General features: G+C 45.2%; 1 protein-coding gene across 1 annotated transcript in view; it reads right to left on the reverse strand.

The window, feature by feature from the left end:
* Positions 1–853: 853 nt before the first annotated feature.
* Positions 854–25649, reverse strand: part of SCML4 (Scm polycomb group protein like 4) — a gene marked incomplete at both ends in the record, with an annotated part of 35435 nt that continues 10639 nt past the window's right edge. The window contains 3 exons of the mRNA XM_082756174.1: positions 854–979; positions 4859–5001; positions 12768–13034. Coding sequence (XP_082612300.1) covers positions 854–979; positions 4859–5001; positions 12768–13034 — 536 coding nt within the window. The remainder of the gene's footprint in view (positions 980–4858; positions 5002–12767; positions 13035–25649) is intronic.

Raw genomic sequence — 25649 nt, forward strand, 5'->3', positions numbered from 1 at the left:
AAATAATTATCTGTAAACGGCGACGGCTCATCCTGCTGGGAGCCTGCGATTCCTTGTCAGTATTTGGAGATGTGCTGGCTGGGAGAGTTGTGATGGTCAAAGCTCATCAGACAGAAAGCACCGTGTCATCTGAGCTCCAGCCCCAAGTCTGTTAGGGCTGCTCCCTCTAGTGGGAAAAAGTACTTCGGCTGCAAAAAAATCCCTCAATCCCACTTTTTTCTTTTTCCTTTTTTTTTTTTTTTTTTTTTTTAATTTTGAAATTTTCTTTTTCTTTCTTTTTTTTTTTTTTTAACTTTTTCTTTTTTTCTTTTTTCTTTTTTTTTTCCTCCTTTTCTTTATTTTTTTTTTCCCCTTTTCATTTTCAAACTGCAGAATTCAAGTTTTCCGGATGATAGTGCAAGACACAGGGTCGTTCCCATCAGAAGACAGAGGACCAAAGGCCGCCCTTTCCCCAACGCCTTGAGCACCGGTGGTGGAGCTGGCACCCAGCGGTGGCCCCGCAGCAGGTGCAGGACCCTCGGTTTGTCTGCCAGCAGTCCTCAGCATACACCATCGCTGTGTTTGCTTTTGATTCCCCACTTCTGATTACAAAAATAGGACTTACTATAATCATAATAATATCAATGGTACAAAATAAGTATATAATTTTTTGGCAAATTATTAACGCAAGCAGCCTGAAAGCTCCCATTGGATTAAAAAAATTGTGAAGATGCGCAAATGTTAAAAAAGGCAAAGTCTTTGTTAAAAAAGAAGGGAAAACAATCTGCAAAAGAATGCATTTCTGTAAGGCAGCACGTTACCTTTAGTTTTCTGTCTAGATTTAGGTCAGGTTCTGCTGTTGTTCAGGAAATTGTTAGAACTTGGTTTGCTTGAGCTTATCAATGTGGTAGCAGAGTTTCAGCGCGGGTCCCAGTTTCAGCCCCAGGTACTTCATGATCATGTCACTTTTCAGCAGCAACAAAGCATTGCCATCAATCTCCTGGTTTCAAAAGAGAGAAAGAGAATCAAAATGTGTTAACCTCGCTTCCAGCACCGTGAAAGCAAGACAGCAGAGCTGCGTCCGGACACATTAAACAAGGTGAATCAGAAACAGCATGTCTTAGAGCAGAGCTGGCTGAAATGTCAGGAATTCTGAAACTTCATTAAAAAAATTGAAAGCTAAGGTAAGATAAAAGGAAGCTCTAAAGGAGGCTTTAATCAAATATTACGTTTGTTCTTCAAGGAGCTCTAAGGTTTGTCTAGGTTTTCAATTACTTGGCATAAAATCATGAGGATTTTTATTTTTAAATCAGGGTTGCTCTAAACCCACAGAATCACAGTAGTAACATATTTAATTGGATGTATTAACAAAACTTGTTCAAATTTAATTTTACCTCCATGTCAGAGGTGGAAACAGCCACCAAGTTCAGCTGTTTATCCCAGACCTGTTGGCTTGAAAACCTTTTGTACTTACAAAATGCCTGTACTGAGCAGAGGATAGCACTGATGCACAGACACAGGATGCTGTCTTAATGTGGGCTCTCTTGTGACTGTACAACACAGAAACTTTCAAATATGCTGTCCTTTCTTGGATCCTGAGCTTGTCTGTTTTCTTTTCCCCAGCTTTATTAGCAGATCTGCTTAAAAATACTACTTTTCCTCTCAGTCTCCACTCCTTACTTGGATCATCACAGCTAAAACATAACTAATGCTGTGTGTGTGCATACATATACACAAGCACGCTAGTGCTGTATATATTGTATTCTATGTTTTTGATGGTAACGTCTTTCCTCTGTGATCCATTACCTACTAATTAAGCAATACTATGGATCCTAATTTGCCCTGATCATTATTATTCCATTCAGCAGGTGATTTAGCTGATGAGCAGTTAAGGTCACTTTCTGATTAACTCAATCAATTGATGCTCTTCATTCTGCACCCCCCCCACTCCATCCATTACAGGAACTCTTTTTCCTCCCCCTCTCTTTTCCATTATTTTAAGGAAGTTAAGGAAAGGAAGATTAAGTATTACGTATAATTAATATTTGCTTAAGAAAGAAAAACAAACTCCTGGAACTGTGATGCCATAAGGTAAAATCTCTGTCAAGGGTTTGGTGCGACTGCAGCTGTTTCTAAATGTTGAGTTCAGCATTTTATTATTTCCTTTATTATTACTGTGTAGGGGTCAAAATTAAACTCCTTGACTAGAGTATGCCAGAGGGAGCATTCATATCCAATTAAATATCCCATATTAGCCATGTCCCTGTGCAGATTGTTGGCTCAACTTCTCTTTAATATTACTGTGTCAGCCCTTTAAAAAATAATTTTAAAATTGAAAGACTCTATAGCATGGTCCCCAAGTCTGCAGTAGCCCCAATGAGCTGGTCTTGAATAGGCTCTGGAGCTGGTAAAATTCAGTGTGCTTAGTTTGTACCACATTAGTTGAGATCTGGCCCACTGCAGGTTAGGATATTGCAGGAAAATATCACTCTGTTCCTGCAAGGGATGGGAGCAGCAAATGTATGAGCTGTGAGATCATGATACAGGGGGAGTAAACATACAGCTTCCACAAGCAAGAATGAGTATTACAGTGTTTGTGCTAGCTTCTTGCAGAACTTGGTCTGAGGACACTGCTTAAAAAGCAGAGTAGCCCCTAACCAAGCCCTGTGCCATGTGAACAAGAATTGCACCTGGGTTTGGATGTCCGTGGGTGTCCCCCAGGGTGAGACTTTGAATGAGAAAGATGCAAATTCAGATCTTCATGAGTGTTTAAGCAATTAATTATGAGTAAAATCAAAAACTTGAGGATCTGTATCTCAAAGAGGAACAAAAGCTTTTTATTTTTTAGTGCTCCACAGTCTGGTGAACAGACACCAGCCCTGGTAAGGCCACCACCTGTGACGGGAGTGCAGCAAGTGGCAGCTCATCAGTCAGGGCCCCAACAACTGATATGAAGAAAGTCTAGGGAAAGATGCAAGCTCACAAGTGTGATGTCTAGCACTGGCAGAGACAGGTTGCTCCTTAAATAAATGGTATTCATTATGTTAAACTCAAAGGTTTTTGTCTCCTTCGTACATGCGTTTGCAAATCACCAGCCATAATTAAACTGTCAGACCATAGCATTTCTTCCAGCCCTTCCAGCCTGAATTTTCTACCTGCTAACTCCCTTTGTAGCTCCTTCTGCTCCTCTGTTTCCCTTCTCTCAGCCTGCCTACTACGGCCTGCCTGTTGCTGGGAGGGCACAGCATGGGGCTCTCACGCAGAGCTGCCACCAGGTCCCTGCCAGGCCCACGGCTCCTTTGTGTGATGGAGGGGAGGTTGTAGGCAGTTTTGTGGTCTTGGTGGACCCTTCAGGAGCTGTTTTAGGTGTCTTGGCAAGAGGACAGGCTCCTGTTCGTGGTGAGAAGAGCAGAGCCACAGCCACGATCATCCCGCAATGCACACTGTAGCTGTGACTGATGTGGGTTACACCTCCCTGCCTCAGGGAGAGCCAGCTCTTGGGACAGTGGTCAACACCCAAATGGCTTCATACGGCAAGAGCAAAGAGATCTGCTGGCATGCAGGACACCTCTCCCACCCTCCCCTTCCTCGTGGCCCCACCACCCTTTTCTTCCCACTGTCATAGCTGAGCTGAGCTGACTGCCAAAGCAACGCTTCCAGGTGATAGCTGGGCCTTGTCAATGGCAGTAAGTGCTGCTAAGTAAATTATGCACCTGCTTCATGGAAAGATTGAACATACAGGAAAATATGGCTAAGGTTAATGGACTAATCACTTGTCTCTCACCTCTGAGGTCTCCGTGCTAATCCAGATGAGATCTGAAGGCTGAAAAATTGCAGGGACATATATAACTCAAAGGCGTAATTGAATTGAGTTGTGTGGTAATCTTACCCAGCTCCTCAAACCTGCTGCATATTTTACAAGGAAACCAGTGATAAGTAGGGCCTGTAGGTGCTGGGTGCCTCACAAAGGCTGACAGGGACAGTCTTTAGGGGCAATTTAGCTCGGTGTCCCCGGTCACAGAGCAGCAGCAGTATTGTGGCACGGCATGCTTCGGTGCAGCTGGCCCAGTGACCAGAGCGTGTCACTGCCCTGCTGCTGTGTGAAAACACAGTGCCATTCTTTGCTAGGAGTGGAAACTGGACAAAAACGGTGCTGTGCAAGCTCTGCTGTTCTCATCCCAACACCCTGTCTCAATGCCCAGGGCTGGTGTTCTGATCTGGTCAGGTAGTGATGGAGGAGGCTGGAAATGGTAGATGCAGTGGTACCAACACCTTACGCAGCAGGAGAACAAGAAAGTCCTGATCAGATGTATGTTTACAGTCCTCTTTACTATATCATATTCTCCAGTGAGTCAGCAGGTCTGTTAAATCTGGTTATGTAGTTACATAATTTTATTTTATTTTTTTTAAAAAGTATCTTGGCTCTTTGGCTCTTTTAGGCTTCTACTGCTAAATATCTAGAGACGCATAAAAAATGCTCTTCAGAGAAGAATCATAGGTATCCTGAGAATAAATTGTCATTGAGGCAAGGCTTTTTTGTGCCAATCTGACAATGAAAAATGAACACCAGATCCTCTGTGCTTTCTCTTCGGTTTAGCATAATGACAATATATGCTGGCATACTGGAAACAAATAGCGAGCATTTTCTAAAGACATTTGTAGGATCTTTTTGTTGAGTGATAAGTGAGCTCTTCTTCAGCACTTCCCCTCTTCCCCCCAAAGCTCTGAACCCCTTGCAGGGCCCTGTGGTCAACCTGGCTGAGCACAGGCACTGTCTATAGCAGCCAAAAGCAGGCTGTCTGTATGTCTGTATCTCTTGGGACTGCCTGTGCACTTGGCTCAAATTCCCCAGAAACACCAAGGGCAGCCTTTTACATACGTGTTTTCTGAAGAGCTCCACGTGGGGACCTAAAGCATGGGGGTCTGCGTCCTTCACGAACCAAACCACATCATCCACAGTCCAGGTCAAAGGATTCTTGCTTGATGGCCGAGCCGAGTCTTGTTCTGGTGAAGGACTTGAGGCTGTAGGTACAAAAAAAAAAAAAAAAAAAAAAAGCCAACAGCAGTGCATTGCAGTGGCATGCAGTGGCTTCCTTGGTTTGTGAGTGTGCAGCAGTGCGGCAGCCCCATGTGTTGGATGTCAGATCTGAATGTATCAGCCTGAGATGGTGGGGTGGGGAGAGAAAGGGGCTTGGCAGTTTCCTGCTTACCGGGAGACATGATCCCAGCTGGTGAATTGTGTTAAAAAACATGAAAGCCTCAGGTTCCTGCTGGGGAAGGAAAAATGTGCCAGCTGCCAGGCTCTTAAACCGAGCTGCCCCTGCTGTCTGATGTGCAAGCAGTGGGGATTTTGGCTCAGGAAGACACCACCCTCCCACCTGGAGAGAAAGCACTTCGGCACGAAACAAAGGAGCTTGCCATTGAATGTGAAGGCCAGAGGATAAAATCAGACTTCAGCAGATAGGTTTTTTCTTTGCATACAGATCTTCAGACTTATCTTGGAGCTTAGAGGAGGGTTCCTAATCAATACCCTGCTAATCTTAGTCTCACACAAAGCTGAGGGTCCCTGGTGAAGGTTGATTTGGAGGGCTACTAAAACATGCGAAGATGAACACTGCACGTGTGATCCTTTAATGGTACAAGCCCTGGATGATTTAAGGTCACTTTGGCTTGTTGTAGCTCTAAATCAAGTGAAAAAAGGCACATTGGAATGAAAGTACATTTATGTTTTTATTCCGAGTCTCTGCAGAACCATAAATCTTAGCCTGCATGTGTATATAACTCGTCCACACACACCCTTACGTTGCTTCACAAAGAACTACATTATGCTAGGCTACAGGAAAGCTGTTTGCTTTTGTTTGTGTCCACACAAAGCAAACTTTACATTAGCAGGTGGCAGCACATAAATGTATAAGGTGTTACTTGCCCAGACCTGCTCATCTCTTTCTGTTAAGGCCCAATTTTCAATAACTGTTGCAAACGATAAGCAAACAGACACTACAGAAGGAAGAAAAGGAAGCAGAGTGCAAAGAGAGGCAGACCACAGGTACACAAACCGTACCCTGGAGAGGCCCCAGGTAGCCAAGAAGGGAATCAGAATGGCTCAGAGCTGCTGAGGAGAGAAGGACTGAGCCCTCCAGAGAAACCCTGAGCTTATAAAGACAGATAAAAGGTATGAAAACACCACGTGTGGCTCCAAACACCATTGTAATAAGACCAAATGCAGTGGGCTGGGTTTGTGGCTTATGTAAATCACATTGATGACTTCAATAGAGCTGTGCTGATTTATGTGAGTGGAGGGTCTGCCCATATACGCACAATAACAGCTTTATGTGCATATTGGCCCTTTTCTTTCTCGCCACATCCCCGTCCCCCAGTATAATGTAATGGGGTGCATTTCGCAGTTAGGAAAGATGAACTCCAGTAAGCAGCAGTGCTATGAATGTGTAAATCTGGTCAATGGGCTTCGTAATGGGATGGGATGTAAATATCATGATAATTACGCTCTCATTTGCTAAGTCACTGTGCTGGATATAAAGGACAAGGCATAGCCGTGGGTCCTCGTAATTAGGCAGCGAGGGCTGGTGTTCGTACGGACTCACGCGACCCTGGGCTCCGCTCACAGAACAAATGCAATACACAGTGGTACACGCACCATCTGGACTGTTTGGCATGAAGCGATGAAGACAAAGAGTAGGAAATGAATGGGGCAATCTCGGCCAGCCCCTGGATCGTCAGTAACATCGAGCAAGTTTGTCAGGGGTGAGCGGGAGAAGCGAGACTTGCCTTGGAGGCAGAGGAGCAATACCTGGAAAGGGACTCTGGTAGCTTAACTTGCTCATGGCACGATCTGTTGCTGGTCTGGTGGCAGCTGGTGAGGAGAGATGTTGCCCCTGGGCACCTCAAACCAAGGGAGAAAACCAGGATTTTGTGAACCAGTGGAAAAAGAGAGAGGGGAAAGGCTTGGCTGTGCCCAAAGGACTGCAGATGTTTCCACACCACAGCCATAGCATGGTCTGGGGAGATGGGCCACTGCTGAGGAGCACATTTTTCCCCTAAAATTCATATGAATACAAGGAAATCCAGAGGACTTAGTGTGGGGTTCACGCCAGGTGCATGAACAGAGCAGGCCCTGGCCCAGTGACTGCTGCCCAAAATGCTTGCAGAGATGCCAGGGAAGGGCAAAGAAGGGCAGAGAGCCCCTGGGAGCAGCTGGGGGCCTTTCTGGGTATGAGAAATATTGGTAATAAAAGAAAGGGGGTGAGGAGGAAAGGTCGAAATGACAGGGGAACTCTGCGCGCTCCTCTGCAGTCTAGCAATCGATAGCATAAATCCGATTTTTTAAAGACAAATATATAAATGACCTTTCTAAAGAGACTACATGGCCAGAACTCTTCCAGCCTCCAGCAAGTGAAGATAACCCTTTCAAATCCCTTCCTGAGATATAATACGTCAATATAAACACGAGAATTATGCATAGCCATAACTCTTCTTTATTTTAAATCTGTATTTACCTACCTGGAGCCAAGTCCTCTATTCCCTGCTGCTTTTTCATGAATTGAGATGTGTTATTTTCCTGGTGTGTAAGCGACTACCTTTAAATGCTGTTAGTGAAACTGGGATACTGTCAGTTTGCAGACAAATTTCTCAAATTCAGTTTTTAGATGATGAGGCTGGAAGCAATCTCTTTTTGCATATATTTTAAAATGTATTTTTTAAATTCACTCTGGCTTTTACACATTAATTTTACACATTAATTTACACATTAGTGCAATTTCTTTATTTCCAAAAGAAAATAAATCATTTCATGCCTACATAAAGGCAGAGGTTTTATGTTTCAATAGCATCACCTTGGTAAAAGATTATATTAAGCACAAAAGTGTTTGATGGTGGCAGGGCAAGTACTATACATTTTTTTCTTATCAGAAGGTATTCACACTTAACCTAAGAATTAGATAAATGAGGAAGTCTCATGTCTCCCGGGTATCCTATGCCATTCTGTCATCAGAATTAATCAAGATGATAATGAATACTCAGATTACAAAGAGATGGGAGTGCTCGGGACCAATAATTATTTTTAGAGATTGTAATCTAGGTCAAATCCAATTTCCTGTTTTTGACAGGTGGCAAAAAATTTGTCAAATTAATGGAACGGGATATGGAAATCCAGGTAATCAAAGGGAAATGCTTCCCCTCCTGCCTGCAGCAGTGCCAGGGGAAGATGGGGATGGGGCTCCCCTCTGGGGAAGGCTCTCTGGGTATCCCAGCTGAGACTATTGCCAGGGATGGCTGGAAATGCCAGGCCAGCACCCAGTGCCCAGCAAAGATGATGGTGAGATGATGGTGCAACAGAGCCAACGGCTGAGCTCTTGCCCCATTTCTGTTTCCAGACCTTCCTCAGAAGGAGGATGGAGAGAGAGAGAGCCAACAGCCGAGTGGCTGCAGAGCCATACTGAGAAAATACGACACTAAAATGGAGTTAAACCTGTGAAAGAAGGAAAGATAAATAACAGACTCCCTAAATATGTTCTTGGCAAACAAACAGAGCCCAGAGGGAGTGTGGCCATTGATAGATAAGAGTGGAAAGGGAGTGACAGATGAACTTTAATATTGCTGCAGGCCTAAATGATTTCTTTGCCTCAGGGGAAGGGGGTGGGAATGAAATTTTAAAAGGTTCTCTCTGATCGCACTGGAGCAGATAATAAGGAGCAGCAGATCCACTGAAAGTAAGCCAAAGTAGCAGACCCTCAAAGGCATGGAGAAATAAGAAATACTTTTTTAAAAATAAAACCTCCCACTGCAAACAAGGGCAGGAGGAAGGTTTTGCAGGAGAGGCTTTCTACAAGGCCAGGGCGCACCATGCTGGAGAAGATGGTTGGAAGGAGGAGGGCTGGAAAAGCAGGCGGGTGGAAGAGTACAATTACGGGATATGTCTGGGCAGGGCTCAGAGCTCAATGAGCTGCAGTCAGCAGAGAGGCATGGAAAGCAGATTTTGCATTTAACACCTGCACGTATGCTGGCAAGCCCCTTGCAGGAGATATGTGCACCGTGGCTGTTGTCCCTGTCCCACCAGCGCTGCAGCTGTGTCCTGCAGGGGATGGGACACGGTGGCCACCAGAGCCACGAAGCTGAATGAGACACAGCCATAAGCTGGTGATACATGTTTACTGGGGCTTTTCTTGCCTTGCTTCTCCTTTGCAGTAGAAAAAGAGCAGATCACTGAACACATCAAACCTTTCATGTTGTAAATGTCCTCAAAAACCAGCAGGCAGGCAGCACTTGCCAAAGCAGTGGGACCAGGGCTGGGCATCCCTTGCCCACCTCCCCACCCCAGGTGCTTGCAGCATTGCTCTGGAAAAAAAGAGAAACTTCAGCCCCTGCACCCCCAAATGTTTTCAGGAAATGAATGTATTAAGCAAGGAAGGATTGCCTCTTTAACGAAGGCCCTCAGGTGATAATAATTAACTGCTAATATTGGATAATAAAATCTGCATAAAGCCAGCAAGCTACAGGGCAAGGTTAAGGTTATTATGTTGTGTCTGAACACAGAATTCTTCACGCTTGGAATAAAGGGTTTGTTTGTCTGGTACATAAGCAAGCTTGGAAAGGTTTAAGGTTTATGATGTCCTTGACTATTCCTCCCCTGATTTAAGAGCTTCCATTTGGCAAATGATGACAGAAAAGTGCATGTTTATCTGTTAGCAGCCCCAACTGGCTTTCTGAAATTACTTTTTTTTTTTTTTGGTTTGGAATTTTTTAGCATAATCAGAGAGAATTAGGCATCGTGCTTCCGATCGCATTAATGAGAGCTTTGAGGTTTAATCTCATCCATTCCCCTTGAAAAACATTTTCTGCTCTGCACTGAGCTATGTTTTATGGCTATGATTTTTTCCATGATATTTGCACACCCTGATAAATAACGCATGCTATTTTTCAAAAATATTCGTTAAATAAAGAGGATTGGCTTGAGGTTTTGGAGAGAAATCCTTCCTTTTTTTAATGAGTGCTGCCTATCCCTTCCTTGTGAGTATGCAAACTGAGGAGGATTAGAAGAGATACTGGCATGAACCAATTACTCATCTTTGTTCGCTTATGATTCAGCAGCATATAAATTGTCCCTAGAAAGAGGAAAAACACATGAAGAAGCATCATAGTGAGAGTGCAGATTCCTAAGACCTTTGCAAGAGAGATTTTTCTAAGACAGTAATCAAACTCCAGTGTAGCTGCACCAAGGTAGCCTTAGGAATATATATATTTTAAAAAATCACAGCCACTGAAAACTGCCCAGCCTTAGCCAAGAACAAGCTGCTCTCCTCTGCTTCAGAGAAGCCAGCTCCTGCCTCTGCTGGAGTCTCCAGAAAGCAGCTGAGAAGTTCAGAGGCAACGGGATGGTGGTGGGACAAACATGCATGGGCCGTTGGTGCTGACAGACAGACAGAGGTGCACAGAGCACCTGGCCATTGCCCTTCCTCCTGTTGGAGACCTTGAGAGCAACCCCATCTTTGTACGGGTTTGCAGGGACCTGTATGTGCAGATCCTAATGTACAACGGATGAAACCGTGTCTAATAAATTGTTGATAATTATAAATGATATCAAGATATTAATAACATTTTTTGGGTGGTCTTCACTGTATATCTGTCTGCTTTAAGGAGCCATTGCTGTTGAGCTGGCCAAATATCCCAGAGGTCCTGGATGAACTAGTCTTTGCACATGTTAAAAATATGCCCTATGAAAACAAAACAAAACAAAACAAAAACAAGCAAACAATCAAACAAACTAAACAACACAGTTTTGGGATAAGTCCTTTTATCCCAAAATGTCATATTTTGCAGCTTGAATTCACTTGTAGCTGCTTCAAAGATGCCTAGACCTCACAAGTGTCTGGTCTAAAAGCAATGTTTTTGTCTTTGCTCCTCAAAGCTCTGTAATATGTTTCAAACTAGGGAAATATAAGAACCTGCAAGGCCTATAGCATGGGCCCTCTATGACTTGCCTGTTGGTTCGGTTCTGGAAAAATAACCTGCCATCTTTTAGGCTTTCATTTTGCAAAGACTGCAAATTTTGATGGAAGTCACAGTAAGAGAGATAGAACTGCCTCCTGAAGCTTAGCTTTCCACTTAGGGCTCTGTTGAGTCTGGGAAAAAGTGATATTCACAGTCAGAAACAAGAAAGGAAAGTAATGCAGATGAGCAGGCTTAGGGAGCCCTGTTTTTAAACTTCAGTCTCTTGAACATAGATTCAAACCCATGATAACAAGGCATCTCCACACAGCATATTCTTAAAGCACGGGAACTTTACCACAGTATTTTTTAGATGCTGAAAATGTGCAAATCATTGTTAAATCTTGGCTTCTTGCATAATCACCTGCAGTTTCCGGTTGAAATGCAAGGGCAGAAAGACAGTGTAAGGAGTTAATGCTAGAGAAAAGGATTAGGGGGAACCAGTGAGGCTTCTGCAAGAGGAAAAAAAAAAAAAAAAGGCAAAAACAAAAAAGAACCACCCAGAGTGACAGTAGATTCCATTAATAAATGAGGAAGGGAAAAAATTAATGACTTAAAAATGGCTGAGACACTCAACTCCATTGTTAGATCTATCTTCAAGATGAAAAATGCATAAATGAAGTTTGAATAATTAGTAAGGGGTGAAGACACTATTCAAATCACTACTGATAAGGACCTTTTAATTGGGAAATTAGAAAATGCAAAAAAAAGACAAAGTTAGCAGAAGTTCAGATAATTACCTAACCTGTTTGATGAACCCAGGTCATTTGTGGGGGTGAAAAAAAATCATTGCTAACAGGGAATGTAGCAATAAGCTGGAGAAGAGCAAATGCAACCCAGGTTTAGAAACCACACTTGCCACTGCCATGGCCAATTTTCTCATGATATTGTGAGCTTCTGGCTGCCTGTCTGTGTGCACCCTGTCCTCTGAGCTGCTCTGCCTGACACCAGGTTGCCCTTTTAGCCCCACTTGCTCCCCTCACCTCATCTGTCAAAGGAGTTTTCCTGGAAGAAAGCCTACTCTTGTCACCGAGCCCCATCTGAAGAGGGCTTTGCACCAGCAGAGTGCCCTTGAAGAGCAGAGTGAACGACCCAACAAACCTAAATCCGATCAGAACTGGGCAAAAATACAAAGAGAGGGCAGAGGAAGGGTTATTGAAAGCAGTGGTTCCCATGGCATCCCTTGAATCTGCAGATAAACTTCTTGCGACTTTGCTTCCCTAAAGGATAAAAAAGCCTTGAGCAGTAAGCTGGATGATTTCTAAAAATATGTTTTGCTGGGCAGTCTTTTTTCCAGTCTGGTCTAGTTCATAATTAAAGGAGCATGGTTTGCAGCTAGGAAGCAAAACCCTTTGCTAAATTGTTCGAGGTAGGCACCAATATTTGGGTTTGTTCTGCACCATACCTTGTACACAGCTGGTGTCATGCCATTAGCAGGAACCTGTCTGCAGGCTGTATCAATCCTGGGGAGGAATGCCTTGTGTATTAATATTTATATCTGTAAGTTGATAATGGGAGTTTTGATTGCCACTCGATTATACATAATACATATGTTTACATAATTAATAACAGCATTAGAAAACATTCACCATTTTACTTAATGATGAACAGATTGATTTTGTGTTTACATAGGTTATTACTTCTTCTCAGTGAAAGCAAGCATTGTCTGCGTGGATGTCAAGCCAGACACCCCTCATTCATTTTCCCAGGAATTTGGGAATTAGCTCAGACTCCAGCGTGGCACCAGCACAGTAACACACATTGCTCATAGGAAGATATTAAATTACCACTTCTGTTTCCTTCAGGGTAGGTCCCGTTCCTTGTTGGGCTGGAGGTCTGATGCCGCAGGCCAGTGGAGGAGGAACCCCCTGAAGACGTCTGGGTGGGACGGTGGCTACAGGAGGAAGAGGAGCCTCCAGCTGCAAGTCCATCTGCAGGACTCTGCCGCGTGGTGTACATGGAGCCCGTGCAGCTGAAGGCAGGGTCGGCAGGATCCACGCTGTACCGCTTCATGTGCATGGGATTGACCAGGTAATCCTCAGGTACGACCGTTTCTACTCAGCAAGCCAAGAAAGACAAAGAAATATCAGTAAAATGGAACTAAAACGGGCTCCATGAACTAAAATGGGCTCCATGTCCAACTTTCTGTACAGACAGCTGGACAGAAGGGACAGACAGAGATCCAGAAGGCATCCTTGTTGAGTATCAGTAAACAATAAAAGGAAGCACAACCACTCCCAAGTCAGTAGAGTCACAACAGAGAAATTTTGGCTTGCTGTGACTCGTCCGTGTCATCAATTTAGTGTGATATTCTCCCACCACTGCCTGGTGGGAAGGCAGAGGCAGCTCTCCCTTCCTTCAAGGTGCTCCCTGAACACCACCAAGGCTGGAAGGCTGTGCAGCTATTGTTCTCCCTCCGTCTTTGTTTCAAAAACATGCAATTTGAAAGGAAGAAAGAAGAGCAGGACCACAGGACGGGGGCAGCTTGCAGGTTAATAACGCCTGGCAGGCAATTAGGAAGGAGTGACAGTAATAAACCAAAGTGTTCTGGCTGCAATTATGAAAATTCATCAGAAAATATTCTCGGCTGAAGACATCCATCAGGCCCAATGTTCTGCCAGGAGAAGAGGCTTGATGGCTACGAGCACTCCCAAGTGTCTGCTTGCAAGCAGAGGTGCGTGAGTCAGTTTCTCAGATGGGTGCTGGCATCACAGATGATCACAGACCTTTTCTCTGGTCCTTCACCTCTGCGTTGCACTTTATGCACTGCGTAGGTTATAACATTTTTCACAAACAGACCTATTTTACAGACCTATATCCCCCTTGGCTAGGGGTCTGATGGACTCCTGATTGTGCATACTGTCTCTCTAGAGACATCTGAGAAGGGTGAAACTACCCCTGTGGTGTGGCACATCTTCCCTGCCCAAGCTAGCACCCTCCTCCTGAGGTATTGTGTAGCCTTACTGAGTAGCAGGAAGAATTCATGCTGTAATTTACGCCACAAGACCCAAACCCCCTTGCTAATACATGTTGAGGCTGTGTATAAGAGAGTTTTCCTTTTAAATTACACTTTTACTGTTTTCCTATGAAAAAAATAAAAAATAAAAAAATCCTTAGTGGCTGCACGCAGTCGTTGATGTTAAACAAACATGATTTAGTCTGACAACTCAAATACACAAAAGTTGCACCATGCCAGCATCCTGGCTTGTGCGTCAAGCTTCTGTAACAGGGTTTCCTGACTTCGCATTCACTTGCTGCTCCCTCTTAAAACTTTGGCCCATTCTGGGCCAAGGCTGGACTCGCTATAAGACAGCCATCAGATCTGAAGAAGAGCTGTAAATGTAAATTTTCTTCACTTTGGGGCACTTGCCTTTGCAACTGCAAATAACTTTCCTTTTATAATGTTTCTTTTCCCCTTAAATAATTTGGATTCTTACTGAGCAAGTTCTAGTATCCTAATGTTTTCTGCTAGGGGTTTCTGAGCTTGATTCTCTCACAAACACAAGCAGGGTGTAATTCAGTTGAATTCAGCGGCCTTCAGCTAACATAACACAAGCATGAGAGAGATGGGAATCAGACACTGTGAACCTTTCTCCCTCGCCTCTGACAGATGCCAAAATTGTATAGCAATTGAGCTAAATACCTTGCTTTTCAGACTCCGCCCAGTAAACCAAAGAAAATCCAATCAAGCCTTCTCATTCAAAGGAATTTAATTACTGTGTAGAACACTTGCATTAAAAGCCTCTTATGCATAAAGAAGACAGCTCTTTCTGTAGCATCCTGCCTGCACCGCATGGAATAATTATGCCTCTTGTGAATCATTACCTCTTTATTCCAGGAAAAGAATGCTCTTTTAATATGATTACAATATGAAGAAGATACAGACTATCCAAACAACAAACAGCACATTAAAACAGCCCTGCTAAATAAACAGCATACGGCTTTTATTACTATGGATATAAATGGCTCCTAAATTTGCGAGTGGACACCCGGGATTTTTTACCGATGTCAGACTCTCTCGGTAATCTGTGTAAAGTAAGACCTGTGTGGATGGAGTCTCTTGATGGAAGAACACCCAGGAGTTTTGTATGAGACTAGGATGAGGAACCAGATGCCATAATTTCTGTTCCCCACTCTGCCTAAAACTCTTTTCTTAATCCAGATCAATTTGTTCCACCTGTCCCTGCTTTGGGCTCAATAACTGGAGCAATAACGCCTATTGCCACGGACCAAGTAAACGTATTACTGCTTGAAACATGCCCAAGCTGAAGGTGCTCTGGCAGTTTGAAAAGTGATTTTCACATCATTAGACGAGGGGGAGAAGGAATTGCCTCACACAGCCAGGTTTCTAAGCAAGCCCTTTCAGAGCTCCTGATCTTCAGGTTGACACAAGTAGTCAGCACATTACAAGAGCAACTCACCAGCGTCATCTCCTGCTGACCAAGAGAAGCTCAGGAGCAAAGGCAGTTCACAGGCTGGGAAAAAGGAGACTTTGCATTCAAGTAGGTGTGGCTAAGGGTTTTAATTCACACACTTTTAAAAGGTGCTGCTCAGCTTCTGCAGTCCCTGCTAGTGTGGGCTCCTCTGTAAAACCTGATAAAAGCTGATGCAAGTTGAGCCACCACGTCTTCTAGCTGGGATGTATCAGTCAATGCTTGGGGCCACCCTCACGTGTAGCTTCATCTGTGGAAAGCCAAGGCTGAGGAATTGCTGTGGCTCTTGCCCAGGCCAAACACCTGGATTTTCTTGGAAACAAAAGCATGTGGTTTGGGGGAGGAGAGGTTATAATGTCTCTCTTCATTTGCCGTTAGGATGTGCTGGGTGGGATGTGGACCACAGCAGTGGAAGTGGGAAGCACCCCCAGGTGTTTCCATCTCAACGTCAACAGAACAGACAAGACTCAAAAATTACTAAAACAGAGTATGTTCACCAATATTAGGAAGCTAAGGAGCTTGGAGATAGCATTAAAAAGCCTCAACCAAAAGGAGCTGGAGAGTCTCCCAAGTAATGGAATAGCAGGAAGCTGGAGGATCAATGGGCACAATCTGCTGGGGAGGAGGGATGGTAATGTAAAAATCTTGGCATAAAACAGGCTGCCTAGCTGGCAGCCCATGGCCTGTGGCCACGTGTGCACCAAAGCCATTGGTGAGCCAGCTGCCCCTTGCCTGGCTGTGCTTTACAGGCTGGGCTTCCTGAAAGCCCCCCACCATGGTCCTGAAGGGAAGGCACCCTGGGCTCAAACACACTCCAAAAACACCTCCCATGGATGCAGGGATGACAACTACATCAGCTACTTACAGTGATGACAACCAGAGAGCCACAGCATGGCTAGGATGGGAAAGGACCTCCAGAGGTGTCCAGCCCCACCTCGCAGTCACCAGTGAGGTGGAACCAGCCTGTTCACAGTGGTACACAGCAGGACAACAAGAACCGACAGGCAAAGGTCGAATAAGACATTCAGACTGGATGTAAGGAGAAACCTTTTCCCTGTGAAGACAGCGGTGCAGTGGCAGGGGTTGCCCAGAGAGGCTGTGCGGTGTCTTTGGAGGTTTTCTAGATCCAACTGGACGAGGCCCTGAGTACCCTGGTCTGATCCCATAGCTAACCCTGTTTGGTGTCCCTTCGCACCTGAATTATCTTCTGGTCCTAGGATCAACATCTTCACTCAGGTAAACAGCCACAAAGAGTGGAGAATGACCATAGGGAAGGCTGATGGCCCACAGTCCTTACAGTGGCACAGGAGGTAGCAAGAAGGACAGACTCCACTGTCCAGAAGATTTCTGTGTTCGTATTTCTCCTGCTCCCTGTTTGTAAAACACAGAAGCTGCCCAAGCTGCAGCTCAAGCAGTGATGTGTATCAAAATAGCTGCATTTGGTAAGCCCCCAGAAGGCCATGTAAAGTGCATGGCTTTCACAGATACTAATCCCACTTTGACCAATTAGAGGAAAACATATTTTCTAAGACAATAGAAGAAAACATAACTCTCCATTGAGGTTTAAAATGCAACAGTTTCATAAATCTGTAGCTTAGCCCTTCTGTATTCTGTTGCACTTCTGTATTTTATTTTCTATGTAGTCAGCAGAAGGGCACACGCTACTGAAAAATTAGTATGCATTGTTTTAAAGGAGGGTTTATGAGAAAGCTGTATTGAGCCTTTGCTTTGAGCACAGTAGTCTCCATTATAACTTTACGCCACCTGAGATGCGCAAGCCATTTTGAATTAGTTTTCCTTTCCAGGAATGGTCCACAGGCAACTGGTCTGAAAAGTGCAAGGTTGTTACGTCTAGCACACCTTAAAATGTAGCAAAGGAGAAGAAAAATAATAATTAAAAAAAAAAAGAGGAAGAAAAAAAAAAAAAACAACCACCTATTTTCTATTTTCCCAATTTAAAAATTCAGGCTTCTTTGTGTGAGATTCTTAAACTAGCAGGCTGCATGTTTCCCAGCCAACCTCCTGAAGATGGGTCAGCAGAAGAACCTGCAGCTCAGTTCCCAGTGCTGCTGCAGCCCTCTGGGGTGACCTTGGCCAGGTTATCCACCACCTTTGGACTACACTTCTCCATCAGCATGAGGAAAAGTAGTTGTTTTGTCTTTCACCTCTGCAACATGGTTAGTCATCCTCTCCTCTCCTCTCCTCTCCTCTCCTCTCCTCTCCTCTCCTCTCCTCTCCTCTCCTCTCCTCTCCTCTCCTCTCCTCTCCTCTCCTCTCCTCTCCTCTCCTCTCCTCTCCTCTCCTCTCCTCTCCTCTCCTCTCCTCTCCTCTCCTCTCCTCTCCTCTCCTCTCCTCTCCTCTCCTCTCCTCTCCTCTCCTCTCCTCTCCTTTTACTATTTTGCCAGCTATTTTCTCTCTCCCTTTTCTGCTTTCCCTCCTCCTGCACTGCTGACCTCCATAGCCTTTTCCTCCACAGGCATCTCCCTTCTCCCCATATCATCATTTCATTCTTTCCTGACACCTTCTGTGGGTTGCTCCCTCAGCTGCTGCTTGGACAGCAGAGCCTGGGGTCAGGGCAGTGAGCTGGGGCCAGGGGCCCCGTTCACAGTTACCAGGGCACGTCCTGTACAGGGGCAGCTGCCACGGGGTACTGCTTGCTCACACTTTGCCCTGGGAGGATGGACGGAGGACAGACAATGCAGTGTTCTACCATCTGTATTAGCTCTAATTAAATTCCCCATTAACTTCTTTTCCTCACAGTCAATATAAAACTTTTCTTTCTCTCTCTCTCTTTCTTTCTTCTCTCTCTCTCTTCCCCCCTCTTCCATTTTTTTTCTCTTGTCTCTTATTCCCGATATTACTTAGTGATGGGCTTTGCCCTCTGACCCTTCCCTGCACCTTTTTAAGTGTTACCATATATTTTCTATAATGGGTTGACCAGATGTGAACTCAATATTTTAAGCTGCATGATATCATAGCTTCCCCAGACCTCTCCTCTCCCCCCGCCAGGGCCAGCTTTGCCTCATCTCCAAGTCATTTTGAGAGGAGCTAACTACAGCAACAAAGTCCCATTGAGAGGCTGCTTGTATGTTTTTATCTTCCCTGCATTTTGTACATCCTGTTCCTGGCTCCAGCTCCCTGCCCAAGGGTGGGTGCCGTGGGGGAGCAGAGGGGACGGTTTTCAGCAGCTGTGGAGAGTCCTGCTGGCCAGCATCATGCATTTAACTCCTGCCCTGGTATTCAGCTTATTGATTTGCCTTTGCCAAGAAGCGGGTAAAAGAGATTCAGGTCCTGGCCCAGGAAGTTTCTCACTCCAATATTTCTCCAGAGAAACGATCAAATTTCTCTGGTTCTCATTAACAGGCTCTCTAAATATCTGTATTTCTTTTCCTTTAGTTGAGACCGGTGGAAACACAGCCTTATGACCTGTAAAACTCTTCCATCACACCACACAGCCATGTCTTTTTGTCTTTAGTTACAAAGCTTGGCACAAGTGGCCAGACACTTTGGGTCCCTGTAAGCAGTCATCTTCAAGGATGATTTCCAAAAAAAACCCTACATTTTTGTCTAATGAGCTCCAGTTATCAAGGGTTAGAAACCCTGCATCTCAGCCTTCATGTACAGACAAGTAAAAATGGGAAAAACACAAAAAGCCAAAGCAGAAATGCAGAAATAACCACTTCAGGTGAGTTTAGCCATCAGTTCAGTCTAGTGCAAGCTGGAGAGGGAGGGAGCAGAGAGATCGGAGCAGTATTTAACAGCGTGAAGATATGGTTCTGAACTGCTATCTTCTATTTTAACATCAGCTCTTAGAAGATTAAAAAAAATAACTTTTTTCTGTGTCTGCCAAGCAGCCTCGCATATTTCCACCCAGTCAGAAATGGACCGTGCGCCTTATCTGCCTTGTAGCTTGGGCCTACATGCATCTATCTGAAGATAAGAGCTTCCTGTGATGGATTAAGACTTTCCAGCTCATCCTGCCTTGATTTATTCTGGGATGACAGCACCATCCCCTTCCTTTTGGCTCCACCGCCTGCCCAGACATGCAGCGCGATGAAAACATGAGGTCACCCCTCAGCAGGCTTTCCCCTGGCGCCTCAGCACCGCTCTGCTGCACGCACCCATACCCTGCACGCCGGGCAAGGACGGGGGAAGCATTCATGGGGGAACTGCATCCGTGGGGGAAGAAAGGGGGTACTCGAACAGGAAGATGTAAATAAGCCTTATCCATTTGTAAATGCGCTTTGAACACTGAAACCATGGTCTCGCTGTGGGGATAAAACCTGCCATGAATCCCCAAGGGCTCAGTCTGGGGCTTTACTGCACCACACATCACCTCGCTGTGCCCCAGCTGCTAACGTTTTTTTGGGAACTGAAATGCAGAATCCCCCCTCAGGAGAAGCTGCCAGTCAGTTAACATCAAGAATTGAAATTTTTTAGAGAATTTTTGCAAAAACCGATGTTGTCCTGATTACTAGGAATTCAGCTCAGGCAATTTTTTTCATTATTTAAACAATTTCCCCTGAGTGTTTGCAGCCTAGACAACAGCCACATTGTGTTTAATGCAGTAGAACCAGGAAATGAAACTGGCTGGGAACAGACCAACATGGCTTTATTGTCCAAACCGAGTAAAAAGGTAGAGTAAATTTGCAAGCTAGCTGCTGACAAATAAATTAGATTTAATAATAAAAGGTGCTCGTGTGTATAAATAACCCATAGAGGATTTTTTTTAAGTGCTTGGGGATGATTGAATAAATATCTTGTGTTGCAATGGAGACATTTTAGTCCTACCTTACAGTGCAGGCAAATTGTTTAAGTACTGAAAACCCATGAGTGCAGGTGAAGGGATTTCAGTGACATATGGCCCCAGCCTTTAGGAAGTCTTCCTCTGGTCTCCTCCTCCTGATTTCAGACCCACTCCCCCATTCTCCTCCCACCTCCCTCACCTTTATGCTACAACAGGGTGTGCTTCACGGAAAGGAGATTTGTCAGGGTTGCAAGGCTTTGTGTCTTAGCCTTTGTGCCTCTGCCCTGGCAGAGGGAGCTGAGAGGCTGCCATCCATCTGTTCTGCCTCCAGCTTCCAGCAGTACCTGGGGCTGCTCCTCTCTCCAGGCAGTTTGTGAAGTACCCTGTATGCTTATAAATCAGCATCGATAAGTCACAAAAAAAAGCTGTGTGTAGAAGAGACTGTAGGAAAGTGACTGCGTTATTTGGACATTGCAACACGTTGCGTGCTGGCGTTCTCCGCAGATAAAGTGCTGAATGCATTTCTGTTGTTATCTGCACGATGAGTCTCCCTGAATTGTATGGTTAGCACTGACTTAAAATATTTAACAGTGATTTTTTGTTTGAAAAACAGATTATTTGAGATATATTATGTGAGATGTCTACAGTGAAGTGCAGCAACTGCAAAATAAGCTGTATTTACCCATTAATCCCTAATAACCTCATCCAGTAATTAGGTAGAGCATGTATAAAGTATGGGCCTGTGCATCTGTCTATACACAGGTGTAAGATCTCCTATAAGGTCTGTGCTTCATTTCTCTCTGTCCAATGCTGCTGCTCAGCTGGACTTCCTGATATTTCTTCTGGGATTTCTTCTGCGGTATAAACGCAACACGGCTTGGCCCTAAAGCTTTCCTTCCCCTTCACAGATCCATGAAGAAGCCCGCCATAAGCATTTTATGTACTTTTGTGTTCCCCAAACCTGCATCTCCACCTCATTTTCAGTGAGAGGTGGAGATGTCATCCCTTGCCCAGCTCCTAGCAGTGCTCCCGTCGCCTTGCACCTTACGTTTCTCGTTGCTGCCCACAGCCTGCACCATCCCAACACCAGCACCCAGCTTCATGGACCCCCCCTGCAACGTGCTTCTCATTCTCTCTTAATTGCTTTAATCAGCTCTGAACTCGTTTTGCCAACAGATGAATATTCTTCAGGCAGATGCTGCATGTTGCTACTCTCCGAAAGGCACTTTGATGTACCCTGTATAATTACTGCTAACAAATAAACCCTGGGGAGCACTGTTGATTAAACCGGGACCAAGAGTTTTCGAGAAAAATGGGGTGTTTTATTTCCATGGAAGTGGAAATGCAGTTGTGCTGTGTGGGTTTCCATCTATTTGGTAGCAAAATGGAAGAGGAAAGACTGGAACAGAAGATAGATGAAGACAGATAAAGGAAGAAGAGCCTTTTAAGCTTTTAATCTAAAAGGTTAAAAAAGAGGCTAACGTGGGGGAGGAAAAAAAAAACGGAGCTGAAAAAAATAAAGAACATCCGAGCAAAATTTAGTAAGCTGCCTGAAAAAAAAAAAAAAATAATAAAAAAATCTGTTTTGAAACCTGTGCAGTGAAAATGGCAACTCTCATATCCCCTGCACTGCCAGCGCTGGGCTTTCCATCACCCTGGATGTGACAGCAGCCCTGCAGCAAGGAGCTACACATCCAAATTGCCTGCAGCTTCCATGGGCTAGCAGAGCACACGCTGACGCATTGCACGTGGCTCCCAACAAACCTTACCCAGCACGGCTTGAACCGGCACAAGGTCAGGATCTTGAGGGTCATTTTCTCCTCCCTGGCATTTTTCACTGTCGGTTGTGGCCTGCTACCTGTGCTACACCTATTGATCTGACTGCGCGAAATATGGGTTTAGTGGACAGCAGATATTTGTATCAACATTTTACAAGTTTAGCAATGGAAATTCATGTTTCGGCTTCCATGTGAGCCATTTTAAATGAGACTGGACTCCTTCTTTCAGATATCTCCTAAAGGAATAATACAGCTCTGCACTCATTACCAGCTAAAACACAGTTAAAGATACACCTGAAGCTAAAGCTGAGTTGCAATCACACAATTTGCCTGACTAGGGCTCTAGAAGAGCATCTATGCTTCCTCCACGTGACTGAGCATGCAAGGCTTGAATTAAATGCTTATACCCAGGGGTGTTTTTGTCTGTAGTGGATATCATCATCTCATCCATCATGCTTCATGCATTTATGCCCATCATTTCATCCACTTTCCTTACGTATACCCTTTGATAGAGAAAAAAAAAAAAAAAAAAAGGATTTTTTTTCCATTCTCTAAACTCCATTTCATAGCCAAGCTCCCCTCTTCCACCCTGCACAGCTGCTGCCAGGGCCATCTCCAGCACCACCACTTCTTGCACCATGGCCCTGAGAACATCCTAGGCTGGAGACAGAAGGGCTTTTGGGCTTTTCCTTGCCCGCAGCTGGAAGCAGAGTGCTTAACCACTTGGGTTTGAAGGGAGCCTTTCCAAAATGGGAGACTTTCTTCCACTCCTTCAAGACAGTAGAGGTACAGCAGCTGAGAGGGAAGGAGGCTTGCCCTTGGGCTGGCAGCTGGATGGAGATCTGCACACAGCTTCCTTCCTCTGTCTCCACAAAGAGATACAATTTTATAAACTCTGAGGTTCAGAAGGGGCCTTTTCCTTCATTTGGGGGTTAACAAACAGTAATCATAAAGCATAAGGGTCAGAGGTGGTCAGTTTATCCAGTTCTTTCAATTCTGTAGAGTTTGGGCAAATTTTATTACAGGTAAATTTCATTTCTCCCATCCATCTCTTATCTTTCTTCTTGTCAGGCCAGGATTTGCCCCTTGGTGGACTGTTCATTAGCCTTTCTGGGTTTAAAGGGCCCCAAACCAAACTGTATGACCACCCTCAGGACCCCCCAGGACCACCTCCCGACGTCCTCCTTCCTTCACTCTCCTGCCCCACTGCAAACATCAGATCAAATGCCCTGAAGCCCAGACAAAGATTTGATATTGGACTTCACTGTGTCTGGATGGCTTGTGCTGTTCCTCTGCTCCTTCTTTAAATGTGACCTTAATATTTTATTTATTGTTTAAAGGATAATGTTCATGGCAGAGGAATATATGAGGCAATAAATGGCCTTTGCAGGTAATTAAACACTGAAGAGAGCCAAAGCTATTGATAGCCATAAAAGCCATCTATTCTGAGTGTGCCGTGAAGCCAGGAGCCCTGTTCCTCATAGCATACAACAAGACAAGATTAAACAAGCCACAGTACTTGGAAAAAAAAAAAAAAGACAACATTTTTCTTGCCCTCTCAGGGCTTGAAATTTCTGAGCTGCTGTTTATGTGGTGCTTTGAACAGGAAATATCGATCGTAATAATATGTCGTTTTCTATCATGTTTCTCTTTTTCTTCTGTCAGTTTTAGCGGGGCTTTGCCCGTGGTGGCAAGAATCACTGCCCTCGCTGGACAGACGCTCAAATAAAGGCACAGCAAGGAGGGGGTGACTTACCCATGCAATCAGTGGGAAAGTCCATGACAAAATCCAGCTCCCCAGTCCCAACCTGATGTCTTGCCTGCTGCTCACACTCTTACAATGCCTTCCTACAGCACTTCTCAGGCTGTCTTTTGAGTGCTTGCACATAGGAGGAGCCCACCTCCCTACAGAGAGAGGACAGAGCTTCTACCTCTTGGTGTGCTTCTGCTCCATTTGGGGCCCTACCTCCAGCCGCTGGCACAAGAAGGGGTGCTCCTCCCCTACAGACAGTGATAAGGAACACCATATGGTATCTTTGGGGTACCCCCTCTCTCACACACACACGAAGGACAAAGATATATGGTGGCCACAGGAGTCCTTGGACAAATAAAGACTTGCTGCAGCTACTGCTTACATGCAGCCATGCTCTGCATGAAGACCAATTGTCTAACAGCACAAAATAACCACAGCCCAAGCTTCAGGAAAAGAAAGGACTGACCCAAAGGAGAAAGCAGAAGCTGCTTATCAAGCCTGATGATTCCCACATAAGCCAACACCGCATATATTTCAAGAAATGTGCTTCAGTTTCTCTGCCCAGGATTAGGCTGGCAAGAAGTTTTAGGGCAAACGTGGTTTCCTCAGGAAAATAGCGCCCTTACATTGTATAGGTGCATGCCAGCAGTATGTGGGTTCTCCAGAAACATCCTTTTGGCATGCACAGACCCTCACCCCAGGCGCTGGGTGCAGCTCCTGGGCAATGTCAGCTCTTGCTGCAAGTGATACACACACGAATCCACAAATCCCACCTGGCCTGCGTGCAGCCATTAGCATCTGGCAGCTCCCTGCCCGCGGAGGTGAGTAATGGCTTAGGGGCATGTGCTTCAGGACAAGGTTAAGAGGTGGCTCCTGAATGGTGTAAGTGGATTAATATGACTGGACACGACGCCGGCCTCGCCTTTCGCATCTGTGACTGCACCGAAGTCAATGCAGGTGTTAAATTCATTGGCGCACAGAGGCTGAAAGGCACGTGGTTTTAAAAGGAAGAACATCTCGATTACAAGCTGGAGAACTGACACCATGAAAAATGGGGCTGCTTTGCATGGCTTCCCGTGGGGCTTTATTACGGCCCTGCACCTTCCATGCGAGACCTGTCCCAACAAAGGCTCTGTCGGAGCCGTCTGCATCAAGACCTCCTGCTGTCCTTGGTTGTTGCCAGTACAGGGAACCCCTGTCCCTGCTCTGTGTAGCAGAGGGGCCCCCACGCTGGCCTTGCTGCAGAGAAATGCTGGCTCCTGGGGAGATGGAAAGGAGATTCGGGCAATGCAGCAACACAGAGAGGCTCGAGCTCCTGTGCCTAAACCTGGTGTTACTCCAGCTGTTGTATACAGCCTGTCATTATGAATAGGAATAGTATTTATCTGCCTGTATTTAGCAGCCTCCATGCCTATATCCTGGGGCCCAGTGCAACATTTCCTGCACCTTGCAACCAAGCTGCCCCCCTGCTGTTGTTAGCTCCCTGCTCTGCTGCTGACAAAGTACCGGCGAGAGCAGCAGCCAGGCTGGGAGGAGCTGTGAGGTGTGTGTGATAGCAGGACCTGGCTCTCAGCACTCCCTTCCCAGAAACCTGGATGTCTCTGAATGCTATTTCAAACATGAGAAAGGAAAAAACAAAAGATAAAAACCTAAACTGCTGTAGAAATGCTAAGTGCAAGCCAAAACAGTAATCTACAATCAGTGTCTCTTGTGATGCAGGTCTAAAGTACACCGGCTTGCTAGCTGTTCCTGTGTCTCCTTCAGCTATTTCCCAAGACTCATTTCCACTCTACCACGGTGCTGCTGACAGCAGAGCTGTAAAAGCCTGGGAGCCCCACTCTGTGCCCCATCCCACTCCCAGGTGAGGGGAAGGAGCCCAGGCCAGCACGTGCCCTGCCAAAGAATGCCCCAGCCCACACTGCCTCCAGGAGGGACAGTGACTGCCCCCAGCAGTGGGA

The sequence above is a fragment of the Aythya marila genome (genome assembly GCF_965140915.1).
Source record: "Aythya marila genome assembly, chromosome: 3".
NCBI lineage: Eukaryota > Metazoa > Chordata > Aves > Anseriformes > Anatidae > Aythya > Aythya marila.